The sequence below is a fragment of the Leuresthes tenuis genome, unplaced genomic scaffold (assembly GCF_036924035.1).
Source record: "Leuresthes tenuis unplaced genomic scaffold, fLeuTen1.0.hap1 SCAF_1, whole genome shotgun sequence".
Taxonomy (NCBI): Eukaryota; Metazoa; Chordata; class Actinopteri; order Atheriniformes; family Atherinopsidae; genus Leuresthes; species Leuresthes tenuis.
Window position 1 is genome coordinate 22,972,014 of NW_027325355.1, and position 18,974 is coordinate 22,990,987.

Here is an 18,974-nt window from a genome sequence, read left to right on the forward strand (position 1 = left end):
CAGTAAAGTGTTGTCATGTCACTGACTGAACGTTACCCAGAAATAGAAAAAACGAACAAATTTGTGCCCATAATGACAGCTGCCACCCCTCCATCCCTCTTCCTTAGGGGATTTCATGGCTTAGTAGAGGAAGCACATGAAAATGACCTGTGTGCTAATGGTGAAATGCTATTATATGTCAATATTCTCTTCAGTCACATATAGGAACAGTGCTTTAGGGGATGTTCATATCGGTCGTATTTAAGGGTATGAAAAAACAGCCTATTTGCTTGTTTAAATTATTTTGCATCATCATTTAAATTGGTCATAGAAAATTAGACTTGTGAACTAAACTCCAGTTATCTGCAGGTTATTTCAAAAGTAAACAGAGAAATTAAAAATAAGTGGCAACCAAACTTCTTAGACAAGCAGCCAATACTCACATGCACAACCAACCAAAACAATCTAACATTTATAGAGAATACAACGTTTTATACGTCACACGTCCTTTTGTTTATACGCCATATTGTATCCTCAGTTGCTCTGAGGCTGTGTTTTGTATCTACAGGCCCTGAATTCTAACATCAGGATCGCGTTTCTATGCTGAAACTGTTGGATCAACATCTAAAATCCCATCTCGGCCCATTTCTGAACCTCATAACTAATTATTATACCGATCTGTCCTATCAGATTTTTTTTTAGATATTGTGGCTAAACGTCAGGATAGACGAACACTTTTCTTTGTTAGCAGGGTGATCAGTGCTGCATGTGTGATTGATTGCACAAAATAAATAAATGATGTTGACATCTTTGCCTCTCTAGAAAAAAGGGATTTTCAACTGTAATAAAAAAATTAAAAATACAAGTAACCCTTTGTTTAAAGAATAAACATACCTGGCTACAATGGTGAGTCCAATGCTAATGCTAGGTAAACAGGACATACAGTTGTTTTATGTTGTTCTGTTACAGAGTTACTGTTCAAATGATAACTTGTGCAATAGTCACAGAATATACAGAGCAGAGAGAAACATACGCTGTACCTTTTCTATTAAGTTTGCAAAAGACGACAGTAATGCATGCAGCCACCATGCTAACTATAGCTTACATGACAAGTTGGTCACAGTGCTAGTACACTCAGGAGTTACAGAAGTTAGAATTAGAAACATAATTACGTTAAAATTATACGTTTTTGTCTGAAATTCTAAAAGTCTTTTTTTTTTAATATATTTTAATACATGACTCATACAGTCTTTTGTGAGTTGATTTGTGTTCCCATTGTTGCCAATTTGAGAGTGATTAAAACTTTTTCTACTCGACATGGGACTGAATATATGTGTGTGTGTGTGTGTGTGTGTGTGTGTATATATATACATATATATATATATATATATATATATATATATATATATATATATATGGCATGAGGTAAAGGAGGTAAATAAAAATTCTGCCTTGGAAACCAAAGCACGGCAGCTTTATTCCTGCTATCACATATTTTTCTATATAACTCTCATAGAGAGATACTGTAAACTTAATTTATTCTCAGATGGATTCTTACTCTTATCACTGTGCAGATGCTACTCATCTATACGTCAAGTGTTTTGAAAATGAACTCTGGATTGGTGTGCTTTGCTATTCCTTCCTCTCTCTATCATTTGCACTCTGTACACTCTTCTTATTCCCTGCCTTCCATCGATGAACACAATCAGCCCTCTACCCTGCAAGGCACTCCAACCAACCTTTCCTGTGACTCACTCTGAACTGGCTGTGGTTATCCCCAAAGGCCCTCTCCTATTGCTTGTATTTGTTAAACAGAATCACTGTCTGGCTCAGCTCACCAGACCACTAACCGCAGTGGCTGTTAGACAAGTCAGTGTTCTGTCAGAGCTTTATCAACAGTGTAAATGGATCACTGACATGAATAAGTGGTTTGTTATTATGTGATATGAGCACAGGGAAATTTCACCATTTATGGACTTAATAAACTAATTAATAACACAAAAAAAGAAAAAATACCTTTGCACTTTATTTTGATGTGGAGTGCTACTTAGAATTACAAAAAGCTCAAGAACATGGAACATCAAACATAGCCTAGCTATAAACCTCACTCTCTTCATTGTTGTTCTCCTTCTCACTGCTGGCGTCTGATGCTGTGAGTCACCAGAGTCTCATCTCATAGTGTCTTAACACAACACCTTTTTGGAGGGCTTCCCAAACAATGAATGACTCAAAACACAACATTGGTTGATTGGGAGAACTGGGACAAAGCCAGCATTTTATGTAATCATCATTCAGGAATAGAAAAGCAACAGAATAAAAGGTCAGTCTACGGCTGAGGCTCATTCAGCCAGAAATACAGATTGTGGTCAGATCCTTCTCGACTGCTCCTGCAGGCGAGATCCTGAACTCGTCCTGAAGGGCTGGCCTGCCCCTTGCATGACAGTGCCACCATCATCAGTGTGTGTTATTAGGTTAAAAAAAGAGTGGGGGGAAAAGAGCTATTTGGCTCCATTTTGTCAAAGCCATTGTTAAAATGAAAAAGCTAGAAAGAAAAGCAAGAATTGACGTATACAATATAGACGTAAAAATACAGCCTTAAACTGCAATAATGTATAATTTGATAATAAATACTGCTCAAGTCTGTCTGAAAGGGTTAAAGTTCTTGACCATGACAGATGAGTATTTTTGTCTGTACAAGCTAACACACTTAGCTGTTAGCTCAACAGCTTAGCTAACAGTAATGTGTTAGCTCATAAGTTAGCTGTTAGCTAACTGTTGAGTCTTTGCTTTCAGTTTGCAATCATTGGTCTCATTCTCTATAATCTATTTTTTCCCTTTTAAACAAAGTGGATTTATCCACAGCAGAGCCACATCCTTAAACCCTCCCATTCTGACCTTCCAACCCTTTGTGAGCTTTAATTTCAGCGCTGCAAACACGACGCAAGATAAAACCTTTTAATCTGCTTGTAGACTGCTGTCACTACAGCTCAGAATGTGCAGGCATGTGGTCAGGCATGTGTGCGTGTCCGTGTGTGTCCGCAAATGAAGCGACAGCTCCAGTGTTCTTTGTACGAGAGCAGGCTAGAATGCCCAGGGCATCTGTTGACCCAGCTGGCATTTGCTGAGCGGTTGTAGTCTGCCAGGTTAAGGACAACATTTATCCAATATGCATTTGAATTTTGGGTACGAGTGCGTATGAGAAAGATGGAAAAAGGATATTTGAATGTGTTTGTGTGTGGGTGTCTGTTTTAGGTCAAGGGTAACATTTCTAGAATTAGTAGTTTGGAACATTATGAAAAAGTTTGAATAATCTGTGAATGGCTTTTAACAACTAAAAGCACTTGGCAGGCACAAAAAGCTAAGAATTAAATCCCATCACATCACACAATGGAAAAATTGCCAGTAACATTTTCTGAATCACTTGCCCAGTTTTCTTTCCCTGAAATTTGTGTAGCAAACCCCCATTGCCTCATCTCCTGTGCATGTGTGCCATACCGCCGCTCTGTAGCCTGAAGTGCTACGCTGCAACTCACCTGCTGTCTCGCCCATATTTAATTTTAGATATAAAGTTGGGAAAGAGTATGCTCTTGTGATGAAAGAATCCTCCAGGCATAAGAGGAAAGGAAAGCAGAACTTTTCTTGGAGAGAGTGGCTCCAAACTAAGAGAAAGATGCAGTAACACAGCTAACAAACAGGAACAATTTCTCTGACACTTGTGTTTCATAACTGCTGCTGCTTCTTCTTTTTTTTTTTTTTGCTGGAGATGATGATGATGATGAGTCTGTTGTGAGCCACCTCTGACTGTCGGGCTAAATAGAGCACACGCTAAAGACGTCAATGCCTCCCCGAATCCCATCTTTAAGAGCATATTGATCTGCCAGCTGTCATCAAAGAGCGACAAAGGATTGAAAAATCAAAACACATCCATCGAAAGGGTGCCGGAAAGAGAGCAAACAGTGTTGTCAAGAAAAAAATTAAATAATAGTGACCTTCTTTGTGGAAGCTGTTTACCATTCAGCTTGTGTCTTCATGTGGAAAAATGAATCTTGAATAGAGTATATGGCTTGCTTTCCTTTTCTCTAAGGCACCATTTAAGTGTCAAGCAAGCTTTGTCATGTAATGTTAGTCATGATATTTTTACCTTTCACTGCTCATAACCCTTTACATATAGTGCGGCTGCCGTGACTGTCGGCTGTGCCTGAACCAGGCTGTATCTTCCGTGCAATGAATATTTAATGAAGCACCTGTTGGGCTGCACGGTTGGATTTAAATACCTCAGTGTGTCTGAGTACCCTATAGACCAGGCTTAACGCTCATGTGTGCTCATTTTTACCACATATGGGTGGTGGTCAACATATGTTGACATTACACATTGCTGTGTGAAAGCATAATGCGTGTGTGCAGAATTGGAGCAAAGCCTATTTGTGCAGTGCTATATGCAGCAGTGCAAAATTACTTAATCTTTCATCTTTACATTCTGCTTTTGGGTAATGTTTCAGTAAAGTGGAGTTCAAAGTTACCCTTCAAATAGCTGGAGCCAGTGAACATGCTAATCCAGCTGAATGAGGCAGGGTGTGGGAGGGTGCAGATTGAAAACAAAAGGAGAAGGGAGCAGTCTTGTTTAGGAAATGTTGCATTTAGATATTTGGCAAAGATTAATTAGGCTAGTTATAATTAGCATGTCTGAGAGGTTATCCCAAAATGCTTCATTATGCTCCTTTTGGAAAACAAATGACTGATTCAAATAAAGGCAAAGTATCCTTGAAATGACACCACTTCAACAACAAAAGAGCCAACGTGGCTGTCGGATGTAATTGCGCCTCTTTGCAATTCATGAAACTTATGTGCATTTTTATGAAGGTAACCTTAAGTACTTAGAAATCCTTGTGAAGCTTAGGCATAATATCTGTGTTTGTATTGTTGAAGTAATATCCAGAAGTATCATGTTTTATACATTTTGTGTGTTTTGTCATCTTCATATTCAATGTTTTTAGCAGCACTTCCTGATTTATTTTGGTTTCCTCTTTGTATTGTTTTTAGTTTTGCTTCCTGTCCATATTTCACACCTGGGCTCTGTTATGATTGCCACACCTGTGTCAGTGTTAGTCAATGTTTTCCTCAGAATATAAACCACTGGGTTTCCTTTGTTTTCTGTTGGAGCCATGTATCGCACTCACCTACTTGTTTCATGCTGATGATTTGTGTTGTGTTAATGCGCCCTGTGTCCTCTCTGCCCGTCTATGCCTATTGATAAGTTTTGGAATAACTTCTGGACTGTAGAATTCCTGCCCAGAAGTATGTTTGGTTTGTTTTTGTTTCATCAAAGCAATCTTTTGCTTTCCGCCTGCCCAACTCCCACCTGTGAGCCAGCATTTCTAAATAATAAAAAGCCCTAAAAACAAATTTTCTGACCATAAATCAGAGTTTATTTTCACATTTTAATGTAAAGTATAACTCTAAGATTGTGAATTAAATTCAAAACTGTCTTCTTTTGCTTTTAGTCATCTTCTGTTTTAAGTTTTAAGCCCATGGGCAAGTGTCTGGATATCACTCCATTTATTATACTCATTGACTGAAGCGCATCAATTGCTGAAACAGCAGAGCTCTCAATCACCTACATTTATCCATGGACAGTTTTAACCTTAATACAATGTATGCTGGAAACACTTTTTAAATCCCATAATTCAGCAAATTGGAGGTCAGTTGAACATTTGTCAAAGAATTACTTTTATGGCAACACTGAATCCTCGATTTAAATGCAGAATATATCCAGAACTCACTGAAGCAACAGGCCTGCTTGGTCTCTTGGCAGAGTTTCTCCTTCCTCCGCTGAGGCAGAGCAGAGGCGGAAGTCTGTAACCATTTGTCTGTTACTCTGATCATGCAAAATCTACCAAGCTGAAGTTCAGGAAACTAAGTGGAGAGGGACTCCATGGATGAAGTTACTCTTTTGAAAACTGCAGAATTACATGATAGGATATGGCAGAGGAGAAATACTCTAATCACTCGTCTTAGTCCACTTACAATGCAAATATTTTGGATAAATCCTTCTAATACCAATTCTAAAGTCCAGATAGAAATACCTGATATTGTTTGCTCACCTTAATGTCTGTAAAATTTGTTGTGCTTTTCAATAATTCCACGAGGAAATCATTCTTAAATCCTCGCCCTGTAATATAACAGTTCCAGAGAAAACTGGCCAAATACATTACGTCTGTTGAGGGTGATACCTGGCTTTGATCAATGCTAAGGCTTTAAAGTTGCTCTCTGTCTGTGCTAAGTGGTGTAGCTCTTTTCACACATGCCTATCCTCTCACATCCCAAATAAATCTATTGGGATTTGTGTTATTGGATTCCTCATTAACTCTATGGAGTCTAGTCAACCGCTCGTCATGAAATGTCCTCTTGTATGTCGGAGAGTTGCTGACAGTCAGTAGAATTTAAGACAGTCTAGTTTCCTTATTTCATACAGCATGACGAATCGTTATTGGTTGCTCTCTGAAGGACTGATCTGAAGCATCAGTTTCCAACAACAAAGCAAGAGGGATTGTGTCAGACGTAAAGCCTGTTTAAGGTACCATAGATTTTCCTCTGCTCTTCTGTGTTGACTCAGCAGATTCTCATGTTCCAGCCCAACACCTTAAACACAAAAATGTTCAAATTATGCACCAACTTCCAAGATCTGTTTGTTCCAAACACTAAAAACCTTCTCTGAGAGACTATTTGTCATGTTGTCATGGTAAGCCTTTGTCATGTTTTACAAACCAGTTTCACATGAGGTCAAACATGTCGTGTGTGTGTTCGTCCACACGTCCAAAGCATTAGTGTCACAACACAGAATTTATAACTATCTTGTATGAATATTCAAGGTAAACCGTGTGTTTTATCCCTAAACCTAAAGAATGTAACATGCCTCATCCCAGCCAATCACAACCGATGGTAAAAGTGAAAAGGACCTGGACAACATTGGGTCATATGAGACTCTAACGCCATCTAACGCCACCTTCCACTGTCTCTCACGTGTGTTTTATCCCTAAACTGTGTGTTTTATCCCTAAACCTAAAGAATGTAATATGCCTCATCCCAGCCAATCACAACCGATGGTAAAAGTGAAAAGGACCTGGACAACATTGGGTCATATGAGACTCTAACGCCATCTAACGCCACCTTCCACCGTCTCCCACGTGTGTTTTATCCCTAAACTGTGTGTTTTAACCCTAAACCTAAAGAATGTAATATGCCTCATCCCAGCCAATCACAACCGATGGTAAAAGTGAAAAGAACCTGGACGACATTGGGTCAGATGAGACTCTAATGTGTGGTCTAACGCCATCTAACGCCACCTTCCACCGTCTCTCACGTGTGCAAAGATCGTTTCACACAATCCAAAATCTAGGTTTGTTCAAATCTGCAAAAGCGTGAAATGCTTTTTTTGGCCTTTGAAAATGTAATTGAGGAATTATTTATCATGTAAACTGTGGGCCAATGCAGCTATTTCACATTTTGAAGTCAGACTGCGTTGCATATAGTGTTGTATGTTACCCAGTTCACCCAATATCTTGCATCACACGTATATTTTGCCCACCCTAAAGGAATCTGTCCTTGTTTTGGTGTAGGTTGCCTTGTGTTTGTGCTGCTTTCGTACTTTCAGAGTTTCCATAACCACAGCAGGAGGTAACTTCAGTAACTTGAAGCACTGTCTGAATTTCTTGCTAAATTAGAAAGTCTTTGTGTCAGCTGGCTTTCACTTTCAGTTTTTACTTGAGAAAAGGGAAGAAAAAAGGGTCTGATTGGCAGTAAAGTCTTTGACTTGTATGAATAGAAATTATATCTTTGATGAAAGAACTTTCGTGCTCAACAGGAGTGTCCCATAATGGAGAGCCATTGATACTGAAATCTCTATGTAGACATGTCGCTTAAGACAGTGTGTCTGCACTTGAAGCGGCTCTTACAGACTTCTCGAATCGGTAGGCCTATAAGCCTTTGAGCTGATGTTTGTGTGTGGACGAGATGCATTGAAGTGATGGGGTTAACCTTAAAAGCTGGATTGTGTTGGAAAATCCAATGCAGCTCCTCTTCCCTGAACAAATCTTGCACATCCTTACTTTATGAGTCCAGAACAAACTCCATTGTGTATTGCTGTTCCCCATCAAGCATCGTAATCAGATCAGGTAGGGCCATATAATGCCTGAAATGCCACTGAGGGATGGGTGCGCATCTGGCCGCTAAATCAAATCAATGAGATAATCGATAAGCGGGGGGCTGGAAGAAGAGGATTACTCAGCGCTGGAGGAAACACTCAGCCCACTGTTCACTCATCTTGATTAAAGGCCCCTCTCTGTGGTTTGACGCAGACCATGGTGCGGCCGGCTGACACCAGATCTGGGTCAATTATGAGCTGAGATTCTTTTAATTACTCCGGATGTTTGCTCTGTCTGGCAGATATGGTAATATGAGTAAGGTTTGAAATACTCGGTCTAGTGGTTGGACTGTTTTCTACACCGTGTTTGAACTCTGCTTTAGCTGCTTCTAAAGCTTACAACTTTTACTGCAGTTATTTCTTTGATTGTTGCGTTGGTGCAGCCAGACTGTGAGCTGAAGTTCCACCCGTCTCCAGCTGTAGTCAAGCTGTCACAAAGCCAAATGTACAACAATGAAAGACTGATTAGTTACTCTGAAAATGACTATTCTGAAAGAGGGCATTGATAGCTCCATCCGGAACAAACATGTTTTTACTTTAACGATTTCACTTTGTTGATGTAATTATATTGGAGATGTGTTTTCTGGATGTAAAAGTTACACAAACAAGCTCAGTGATTACACAAGCGTGTGTTTCCTTTTAATGTAAAAACACTTGTGCATTCAAGCTAATACCAAACCTAATCACTGCTGCTACTTCCAAGCAAAACATTAAAGAATGGCAGTCATTCTATAACTGCTGCATTGTTGCTCACAAAGAGCTAATAAAACCCAACCACTGAGACTTATAGGCTAAGTGCTCTGCAGTGGATGGGCTAATAATGATATCTGGGAGCAACACCAAGAAATCCCTGGGGATAATACCAGATAATCACTACCACACCTCCCTGTGGACTAATCACAGCGTCAAGGGTTGCAGTGGATGCAGAGTTTGGAAGTATGGGACTGCTGGCAAGTCTTCACTGCAACATGTGGGACTTTGATCAAAGCTAACTTCAAAAGCTAATACCCCGGCTTGAAATCTTTGGGGGATTTTTACAAAACAAAAGCTGACACACTGACTGTGACCGGTGGAAGACGGATTAAAAAGCCAGCCGCAGATGCTCCAGCTCATCTTGAAAGGAAAGATATGACAGGCAAAGTGACATGTCGTCTGAATGACACACAACATCATCTGTGTTGTGATCTTTTTCCCCTCCTGCAGAATAATTGCTTGTTTTGTTTTTTTCGAGTCATGATAAAGTGTAACAGAAAAAACTAAACAGATGTGCCTGAAGCAGCATAAAACACTTAATTTTAGAAGCGGGAGTCGGAGCCATAATGGCGATACCAGCTGATGAGAAACCAGCCAAATGAGCCACAGGTACACACTTCTCCCTGCAAAGTAACCCTGAAGCAAAACAGGCCCGTCTTCCAAAAACAGTCGGCATGCACAAACCCTTCTGCATACTTTGGGGATTTAATGGCCCAGGCTTAAATCAAAGCGAGGCCTCTGAGTCTTACACTGACACTGAGTGTTATGAGGTGCGCCGATGATGTTATCCCTGCTGGAAGTGTCACGTCAACTGCCAGCTCCTCGGGGGGAATATCACACGAACTACGGCAGGCATGCTGGGCCACAACAGTGTTGGAGTTCTGTGTGCCCAGCGTGTAAAAGAGGCTACTCTGCTCCGCTTTGCTTCCAACAGCTATTATCCACCGCATTAATGAATGGGTCCCACTGTTGTTCACTGAGTCATACAGGACTGCAACACAGGAACACCTGACAGTCTCTGATGTATTCAGAGGAAGTGTGATGTTTTCAAGCTCTATTATACTACATTATATACTGTATACCACTCCAGTGCACAGTGTCCTCCATTTGCATTTTCCATTACATATAATGTGTGTGCTGTTTTCATACAGTAGACGATAGCAGCTGTGGTAACTCTCCTACTATGAAGACAGTAACGGAGTTGTCATTTGTTCTTCTGTGACACACAAAAAAATAATAATAATTCAGATTCAGCCATTTTGAATATTGGGTTAGCCCATATAATCACACACCCACATACATCCGGTTTAGAACAGTAACAGCCAGGACTGCTGCAAGAAGCAGAAATTTCACAGGATTCTGATAGAATCCTTCTATTACAAGACCAAATCAGAAAGAGTTGGGACACATTGATTCTCACTTTGATCTTTATTTTACTGCAGAACCCAGGATTTTTCACGTTTAGTCTCATCAACTTCCTCTTATTCATTCATTTTTATCTTTCACTTTGCATTTTAGACCTGTAACACCTTCAAAAATTGTAGTCATGATTTGGTTTTAAAGCAGTTTTCCATGATGCCAAGCAAAAATAGCCAGAATCTCTCTAGTTTGTCAACAAAATGCATCAGAGAGCTGCTTGTTTGACGATTTCGTTTTTGTTTGTCTTTTGTTACCCTTTTGAGTTAATTTAGATTACATCATTTTTTGCAATTTTAGTTGTTTATAAGTGGCCTTAAGTGTCTTACTCTAATCTTTTTACCATGTTTTTTTTTTTTTTTACAACAAAGGACTTTGGGTTACAGATCTGTTTGAAAGTTCCCACACAAAAGAAAGTTGAGTTGTTTAAAATCAGTGCTCTTAAATGAAAGCTTACAGGAGATTATGATATTTATTTCTTCATGATATGATATTTATTTGAGTTTTTGCTTAAAAAATCAAGGGCGCAAGATTCAGCTTGGACCCCCATGATCTCTTATTTCTCCGAAGTAACTGCATCAAGAACTGTCATATCAACATCTAATATAACCATATGGACAAGAGATTTCTGTGGGAAACCTTTTTCAAGCTCAAATATATAGTTAGATTCACAATCGCCTCTTAAAAACTTTACTGTGCAGAAAAGAAGCCTTATGTTAACCTTGTCCAGAGGTGAGGTTGATTTATTTATGCTCAGAGGCATCTGGGCTGGACCATCACACAGTGGAAACGTGTATCGTGGTCAGACCGATCAATATTCAGGATCTTTGTTGGAAGAAATGGACGCTCCGGACCAAAGAGCAAAAAGAGCATCCAGACTGTTGTCAGCAACCTCTCCAAAAGCCAGGCTCTGTGATGGTATGGGGTCATTTCCACGTCTGTGATGGCAGCATTAATAAAGAAAAGAGGAAAAGAAATAAACATCCACTGAGATTTTACAGCAATAAATGCTGCCTTCAAGAACACATCTTTTCCAGGGATCTCCATGTATTTTTCTACAAGACAATGCAAAGAGGCTACAGGTACTAAGGTGGCCTGGCCACAGTCCAGACCTGTCCTGTTTGGAATGTGTTGCAGGTCTGTAATGTATTTTTGTGATCATGAATGAAGTGAAATTGAAGAGACAACTGTCTTGGGTTCATACTTGTATGTCATGAAAACGTTGTGTAATCTGAAACAGTTCCTTTATTCTTCCGATTTAGTTACATGTGTCTGTCTCGGTAAGATAATCATAAAACCTTGTGCAACCTCACGTGACCAAAAGATCAACCAGACCTGTCGCCAACTCGGCCAAACCCAAAGAATTGTCTTAAAAACAAAAGATTGTTTTTACTCAACCTCAACCACACTTTATTTAACAAAATAGAAGCAGGTCAAATATCGCAAAGCATATAAATGTAACTTTGAAACACAGCGTTTGAAAATTATGACAAATCATCAGTGGGTTGTGGCACAGTAATACTCCACAGAATAGACTCATACAGTAGTTAACCCTCAATTCACCCCCTTCCCCCAATGTGAATGGACAGGAAAGCAGGGTTAGGGTGGATGTTACAGCAGGAAAGCCAGGTGTTTGGACCAAAACAGAAAAATCTAAAGATTTAAGGTGGTGATGAGGATGATGGTGAGTGTTTGTCACAGTTCTATTGAGATGTTAGTCCCCAAAGTCGAGCTTCTGCGTGGTCACATTTAAGGAAAGGGAGGGGAGGGAAAGCGAGGGTGTGCACACATACATGCAAATGGTCTCGCCAGCTACTCTTGCACGCGTTTAGATCACAGAAAACACGCATGTGTGCCTCTACAAAGAGCAAGGGAGGGACAGGGGTAAGAGTGAATCAGCACCATGGACAGCGGCAGCCTGCATACTGTGTTAGCAGGGGATAGAAGCAGTAAGGTGAGGGGGAAAAGTGGGAAGCCCATATCGCATCACTTTTATCTTGGCTATGGTATATCGGTTAGATTTTAGCCAAATTACGCTGGAATTGTATTTAAATTAGATATCATCGAGTGTTTTGGACAGGGAACCAATTGATAGATTCAAAACAGGTCATCAGCACTGGGATCTTACACCATAATTAAAGCACAAAAATAATCCTAATTGCAGCCCTGTCTCACAGGATGATGTGCAATATTTTACATATGTCCACATGTCCAAAATGCAGCAGTGCTAGAATAAAGAGACAGAAATTGTATGACGTTTACTCTTTTTTCATTGTTTTGTTTTGCAAAACAATCAGGAATTGTAATGTAAACCATGTTTTTTTATTTATTTAATTCCTAATCCTAACCAATTATTTTTATGCAAATTATTCTATCACTATCCAAGCACGGCTGTCAGAAAAATTAAGTTTTTGGACCACACTGGGTCAGATGGGACCTGAAATTCATTCTCTTACGTGACAGTATATAGTAACTTTTTCAGTTTTGGAGCATGTGTAAGTCAAATTGCAAGCATGTTACCATTTAGAAAGGCAGAAACAGGAATTTACCAATTTCATAGTCCAGAAAATGTTGTACTTTTTTGTTGCCTTGCTGAGCCTGCATGACACTTTCATGAAATGTAAAGCAGCAGGTTGTTATAAATCTGCAAAGGAAAATATAGACATGGAACATTGTTTGAGCCTTGAAATTGTAGCGAATTTTCTATTTTTTAGGATTCCTGTAAGTTTTCCACATTCCCTGACATAAGCATTCATAAGTCGTAAAGAAAACTGTCGACGTGTCATGTTTTTGGAGCATCAGAAATGTAGTGGATTTACCATTTTTGAGCATGTTACGTTAAAAAGTATGGATGGTCATTTTGAGATGTAAAAATGTAAGCCCAGAAAGTGTGGTAATTTTAACATTTCTGAGCCTTCACAATGAAAACTGCTACATTTTACAATGTGGACCAACGTATAGTCAGCAGCAAAGTTATTCAACCCTCACTCTGTAGGACAATCCAATGCAGTGAGGGTTGACTGAAGCTGTTGCTATTGCACTTTTCCCGCATCACTTTAGAGTATTGAGAAATTTCTTAAGACTGGATGTATGCCCGGACCTTTTAATGCTTAATTTTCTCAATTCCACGTTTGGATAAAGCAGTACAGGCCAAGCAGCAACCCCACCCCTCCACCCTTCCCCTTCCCTAGAGCTGAGCTTTGCAAAAACAGCTATTCAGTCATGGCGTTGCTTTCATGAGCCCACAAAAAAAATGTTTCAAAATACCATGCAGCCCACAAGAAAACTGCCTCAAGTTCCAAAATGCTGAGTTGAAAAAGGCATCCTGCATTAACTGATCACCTCTGCGTATGTGTGATACTGTATAGGCGCCCCCCACCTCATCATTCCTCCCCTCCAACAATACAGCCACATTCCCAGCACATTTTGTAAATACAGTGAGTTTCAGTTCTCTTATTTGGACAAGATTAGATGGCTTTACAAAAGCTCACAATAGGATGAAAGTGAATTATAGCCATAAGCTTTTTTTGTGGAGGATCCTTGTTTTTACTCACATTTAAAAAAAGCACTCTATTCTATATCTGTCTACCTGCGCTGTTTACATAGATCGAATTATATATAGCTCAATTAATTGAAAACACTTCTTTGCTCAGTTGTTGAAAAAATATGATGGTACAAACCCCCCATTTAAATGACGTTTTTCTTCTTTTTTTTCTTTTTTCTTCCTCTCACCCAAAGCAGGCTATATTCATTGACACACAAAACCACGGAACTGTTATTTTTAGCTACATTAACTTTGCAGCAGAAGCATCTGAGTGACGTTAACTGGTCATGCTCATCTGCATGTCTGGATATCTGAAAGTCAACAATTGGCACACCATAAAAGAACACGGTTTACATTCATAAAGGAGATGATGACCGCGCGGACGGAATCCGCGCCACCTAGTATAAATAACCCCAATATTTATCGACAATCAAAAATGATAACAAACGGAAAAGAACATGCACTGACAGTTTCACCTCCATCACCAGCCTCCGATAGTCATCGTCGTCCTGTTGTTTTTTTTTTTTTTTGCCCCCTTCCTTCTTTTCTTCAAACAAGTTTAAAACAACAAATACAAATCCTAACTGCAGGTTCACAAAAAATAGAGAAATGGCACTTTGTAATAGTCATATATAATTCTTAATATCTATATATAGTATTGGTAGAACATGAAAGGGTCGAGTTGGCCTCTTTGTTGGTTATGGTGGTTATGGTTCCTCGCCGTCGTGTGTGTTTGAAACCATGCGGAATATCATCATGCATTTTTATGATACATCAGTCCGAGTATTTACATGTACATTCATGCGTTCGTGCACCATTCCCCAGGTCCTTCTCGCGTTCACACACACACACACACACACACGCACACACACGCGCGCGCCCCATCCCTCGCTCCTTTTTCCTCTCCCCCTCTCCTCAGTTTTTTTCTCCCGTCTCACACAGATCCGTTGTCCGATTGCGGCAAATAGGTGAAAGAGGAGGAGGAGGAGGTGGAGGAGGCGGGCTTGGCATGTACTTTATATTACAGAGTGGGGAGGCCTGTGCAGCAGCAGACTGACTTACTTGGGCCATATAAGTTTGTGTTTGCAGGTTTTAGTCATTTGTGTCAGTCTGTGGGGCCGTTTGTAATCCAGGCTTGTTGTTTCAAAGTCTCTTTTACGCGTCGTTTGTCGTGGAGAGGTGCGTGCTGCAGTCGAAGCCCCGGTGCGCGCCCCCGTCCGCGTGATAAGGCCCGCTGTGCCAGTAAGACGAGTCGCACACCGTCTGCAAGGAGTTGATCTCCGACGCGGAGGAGTTCCCCTCCCTCCGCTTCGAGCGCTTTCGATTCCGCAAAATAAACACAAGCATCCCAACGACGGTGAACGCGGACGTGACGAACACCAACAGCAGCCCGGGCACGAGCACCGAAATGGAGACCCTGTTGGGCTCCAAGTAGGAGTTCGAGCGCGTGCCCGAGTCTAGGGTGAAAGTGCTGTTTTTGGACTGGGAGGTGGGGGACACGCGTTCGTACAGTTTGGGGCACATTAGGTCGTTTCGCACGTAGCGGAAGTCACGCTTCCAGAAGTTCTCCGGGGACTCGCACTTGAGGTCGCTCACTATCACGTCGGCCCCGAGTTTCTCCGTCCACTGCTTGAAGGGCACGATGTTGCATGAGCAATCCCACGGGTTCCCGTGCAAGTCGATCTGGATGATTGAGTTGAGCTGGTCTAAGACACCAACAACAGGGAGATAGGGGAAATAATTGTTATGCAGGCTGATTTTGGATAAAGAAATCCCAAGGAAAGCATCCGCTGGCAAAGACTTGAGTAGATTGTTATTGAGGAACAGAACCCTCAGGTTGGGCATGGGGCTGAAAGCACCTGCCACTATCAGCTGGATGTCGTTGTATTCCAAACTGAGGTATTCCAGGTTCACGAGGCCCACAAACATCTCTGCCACCAGCGTATCCAGGTAGTTCTTATCCATGTACAGCCACCTGAGCTCGCTCTGGTTTTGGAACGTGCTGTTGTCAATCACCTTGATGTTGTTCCCCCCCAGATCAAGCAGGTTGAGGCTCGAGTAGCCAAGCAGCTGGTTCTTTTTCACCGCGTGGATGTTGTTATCTCTCATGTTGAGCTCGTGAGCGGCCAGGGGCTTTGGTTTGAGGTTGGACAAGCTCTCGATCTTTTTGCCCTCGCAGTTGACCCCCAGCCCCTGTCTGGAGCCGACCAGCTTGCAGCTGCATGGCTGCGGGCACGTCACGTTGCGCAGCTGCTCCCTGTCCCCGCTCACACCTGTCACTGCTGGAGTGGGCTTAGTTTTCAGCTGCCAGTTCTCACGAGATTTGGAGTGGCTCTTGGAGTTGTGGCCGCCGGGCGTCGGGGCCCCGCCGCCGCCTGCGTCTCTGCTGGGCTTGTAAGGCGTAGGGCGAGGGCCGCGGGGCTGCGAGGTCTCCTCCTGGGTGGGAGGGGCGACCAAGCTGGTGTCCACGCCGCCGCTCTGTGAAGGACACAGCTCTGCCTCTGACGTCTCGTTTAAGTCGCTCCCTTGGAGCCTGGTGGGAGCCTCGCATATCACCCTCCCAATAAGCGCGTTGTGCGGTATGTTCTCCAGCCATTCCTTAAGAGAAACCAGGTCGCAGTTACAGTCCCACGGGTTGTCCTCCAACAAAACCTCTGCAATGCCCGGTATTTGTTCAAGAACCCCCTCATAAGGCAACGTTTTGATTCGGTTTCCCCGCAGGTCGAGATGCGTAATGGGCACATGTTGGAACACGTTTATAGGTAGCGCACTGATGAGGTTGTCGTTAAGTATTAACACTTCAAGTTTATTTAGGTCCCTGAAAACAGCGGGGTCGATATCCCTCAATAGATTAAAATCAGCTTGGAGATATTCCAAGTCGTCTAACCCCAGAAACGTACTCTTCCTGAATGATCTTATCTTATTGTTATTGATGTGCAGCCTCTTCACCAGCTGCAGTCCCAGAAAGGCGCCGGGAACGATGTCATGCAAGCCATTGTTTTCCAAATGCAAGCTCACTGCGTTGTAAAAGTTGGCGAACTCGTTGGGAAACAGCCTGGACAGAGAATTCCCATGCAACAGCAGGTGATAGAACTGCGAGCTCGGGCCGGTCAAATGCTGCAGAGTGGTGAAGCTCCTCTTTTCGCAGTCTATGTGCAGATCTCCCTCTACCTCGTTGCAGGAGCAGATCTGCTCCTTACAAACGTCCCTTGTAACATTTCCACTGGCAACACAAAGAGCCGCATTCAGCAGAACAATCCAAAGCAGCATTTTTCAACGTGAACAATTCATCCCCGGTTTCAAGACATACGAGCTGTGATAGTCTGCATGGATGAGAAGAAAACAGCAGATGTAGACATTTAGGAGGGGAGATAAGGCAGTCTTTTACAGCAGATCCACGCTGCGTCTAACCTGCTCTCGTGTCCAGACTTGCAGTTTGAGAATAATCGCACAGAAACGTCTCTTTCACGTCGACTGAATCCTCAGATCTTCCGCGCGTTTGTGATAAAAATCTAAAGCAGCCAGCGGAAGCGCAGTCCCGCACATCTTTTAGCTTTTTCGGCTCGTTTAAGACTGACCTTGGCAGGGCGAGGAAGGCTGAACCAACCCGCGGCTTTTTTCTCCCCCCTCTCTCCCACAGTCGTGCCGCGCGCTGCGGCGTCGGGAGCTGTCCCCTCTCCCTTGGTGCTGAATTCACACCCCGCGCTGGGGGCTTCACAGACGATCCCACCGCTGCAAAACATCCGCATCCCCTCCTTCACATCCTCCGTCTCGTCTCGCTCGTTTGCACCTTCTTCTCCTCCTCTTTCTCCTTCTTCTCTCTTATTTTTTTCTTCTTTTTTGGCAATTCAGGAATCACAACAAGAGAAACGCGGAGACCGTGTTCATCCTAGCGCGGTGCTCTAAGAAAGATCTGACACCCTCTACTGAGCTGTAATGGCAAAAATCCGTCGACTGACTGAGGGAATGCTGAGAAGAGGGAGCAGGGGGGGAATATCACTCTTTGCAGCTTGCAGTGTTTAAGTTTTCTCCTTCCAGAGGCGCAAAAATACGTTTCAGCCACCAAAGAGGCTCTTTTTTTAAAGCTTGTAGCTCCATGGTTAAACTGTCCAACTCAACATCGTCCAAAAAGAAAAAGGAAAAAGAAGCACCAGTGAGGTTTCACATGTATTAGGATCACGATACCTCAGTTCAGTGATTTAAACCACCCCCTCTTCGTACTCTGAAACGAAGCGGCGTTACTTTGTGCTGCAAGCCTCCGCTGCTACAGTGTCGTCCCTTGGTTTGAAAACACTGTTGAATGCGGTAAAATAATTATCCGCTACAGGCATGCCTCAGTCCAGCTGGGAAAAAAAAGAAAAAAACAGTTGACTATACAACAAACGATGCGTCAGTGTGGCTCCCTATATGCGCATGTGTGCGTGACGTTTTTTCCCCTTTTCTTCCTTCCCCGCAAAAAAATCCTTTACAACTATCGTAAAAAAAATAAAAAAAGCGGGGAGAGAAAAATAAGAAGCGTGGAAGTGGTTTGAGCATGTTCTCATCTCCTATGGATTTGTATTATACTCCACCGTTTGAGATTATTACATCAGCTGTAGGGGGGCTCTGGGATGTGGAAAGAGGGGGGTGTATGAGAGTAGTTAAACTCCCTTCCCTGCACCCCCCACCCCCACCCCCACCCCCCTCCATCTGCAGTGCTCGGTTGGAGCCGAGCATGAAAGTAAATGGGATGCAAAGTTAAACATCCATTCTCCCTCTCTCTGACTTTGATTTTTTTTCCAAAGGGGAAACAAAACAGACTTATAAGTGTAAGAAGAGACCAATCCGGACTGTTCAGGAGTTTCCATCAAAGTAATAAGAGAAACATCATTAAGACCACCATATAGCTGTAAAGCATTCCCATTATGGTCCATTGACTTGTTATAGTTCCTCCCAGCTCACCTGTTGGCTTGTGTATCTATCTGTCTGCTTCCCTGCTTGCTGGTGCTTGAAAATGAGTCTGCCTATCTGTCTGTCTTCCTCTGTTTGGATCTGTCACTTTGGGGCTTTATGGAATGAGGAGAGTAACTCTGTTGTGTAACA

The 18,974-nt window shown here is 42.2% G+C and overlaps 1 protein-coding gene across 1 annotated transcript; it reads right to left on the reverse strand.

The window, feature by feature from the left end:
• Window positions 1-14,829: 14,829 nt before the first annotated feature.
• On the reverse strand, window positions 14,830-18,224 carry LOC140273211 (SLIT and NTRK-like protein 1). Its single transcript, XM_072368759.1, has one exon. The coding sequence runs from the start codon at window positions 17,160-17,162 to the stop codon at window positions 15,048-15,050; it is 2,115 nt and encodes a 704-aa protein (XP_072224860.1). The 5' UTR covers window positions 17,163-18,224; the 3' UTR covers window positions 14,830-15,047.
• Window positions 18,225-18,974: the final 750 nt, after the last annotated feature.

Bases quoted from the DNA above. Each gene is read 5' to 3' on its own strand.
- LOC140273211 (XM_072368759.1), bottom strand. From the start codon at position 17,162: ATGCTGCTTTGGATTGTTCTGCTGAATGCGGCTCTTTGTGTTGCCAGT.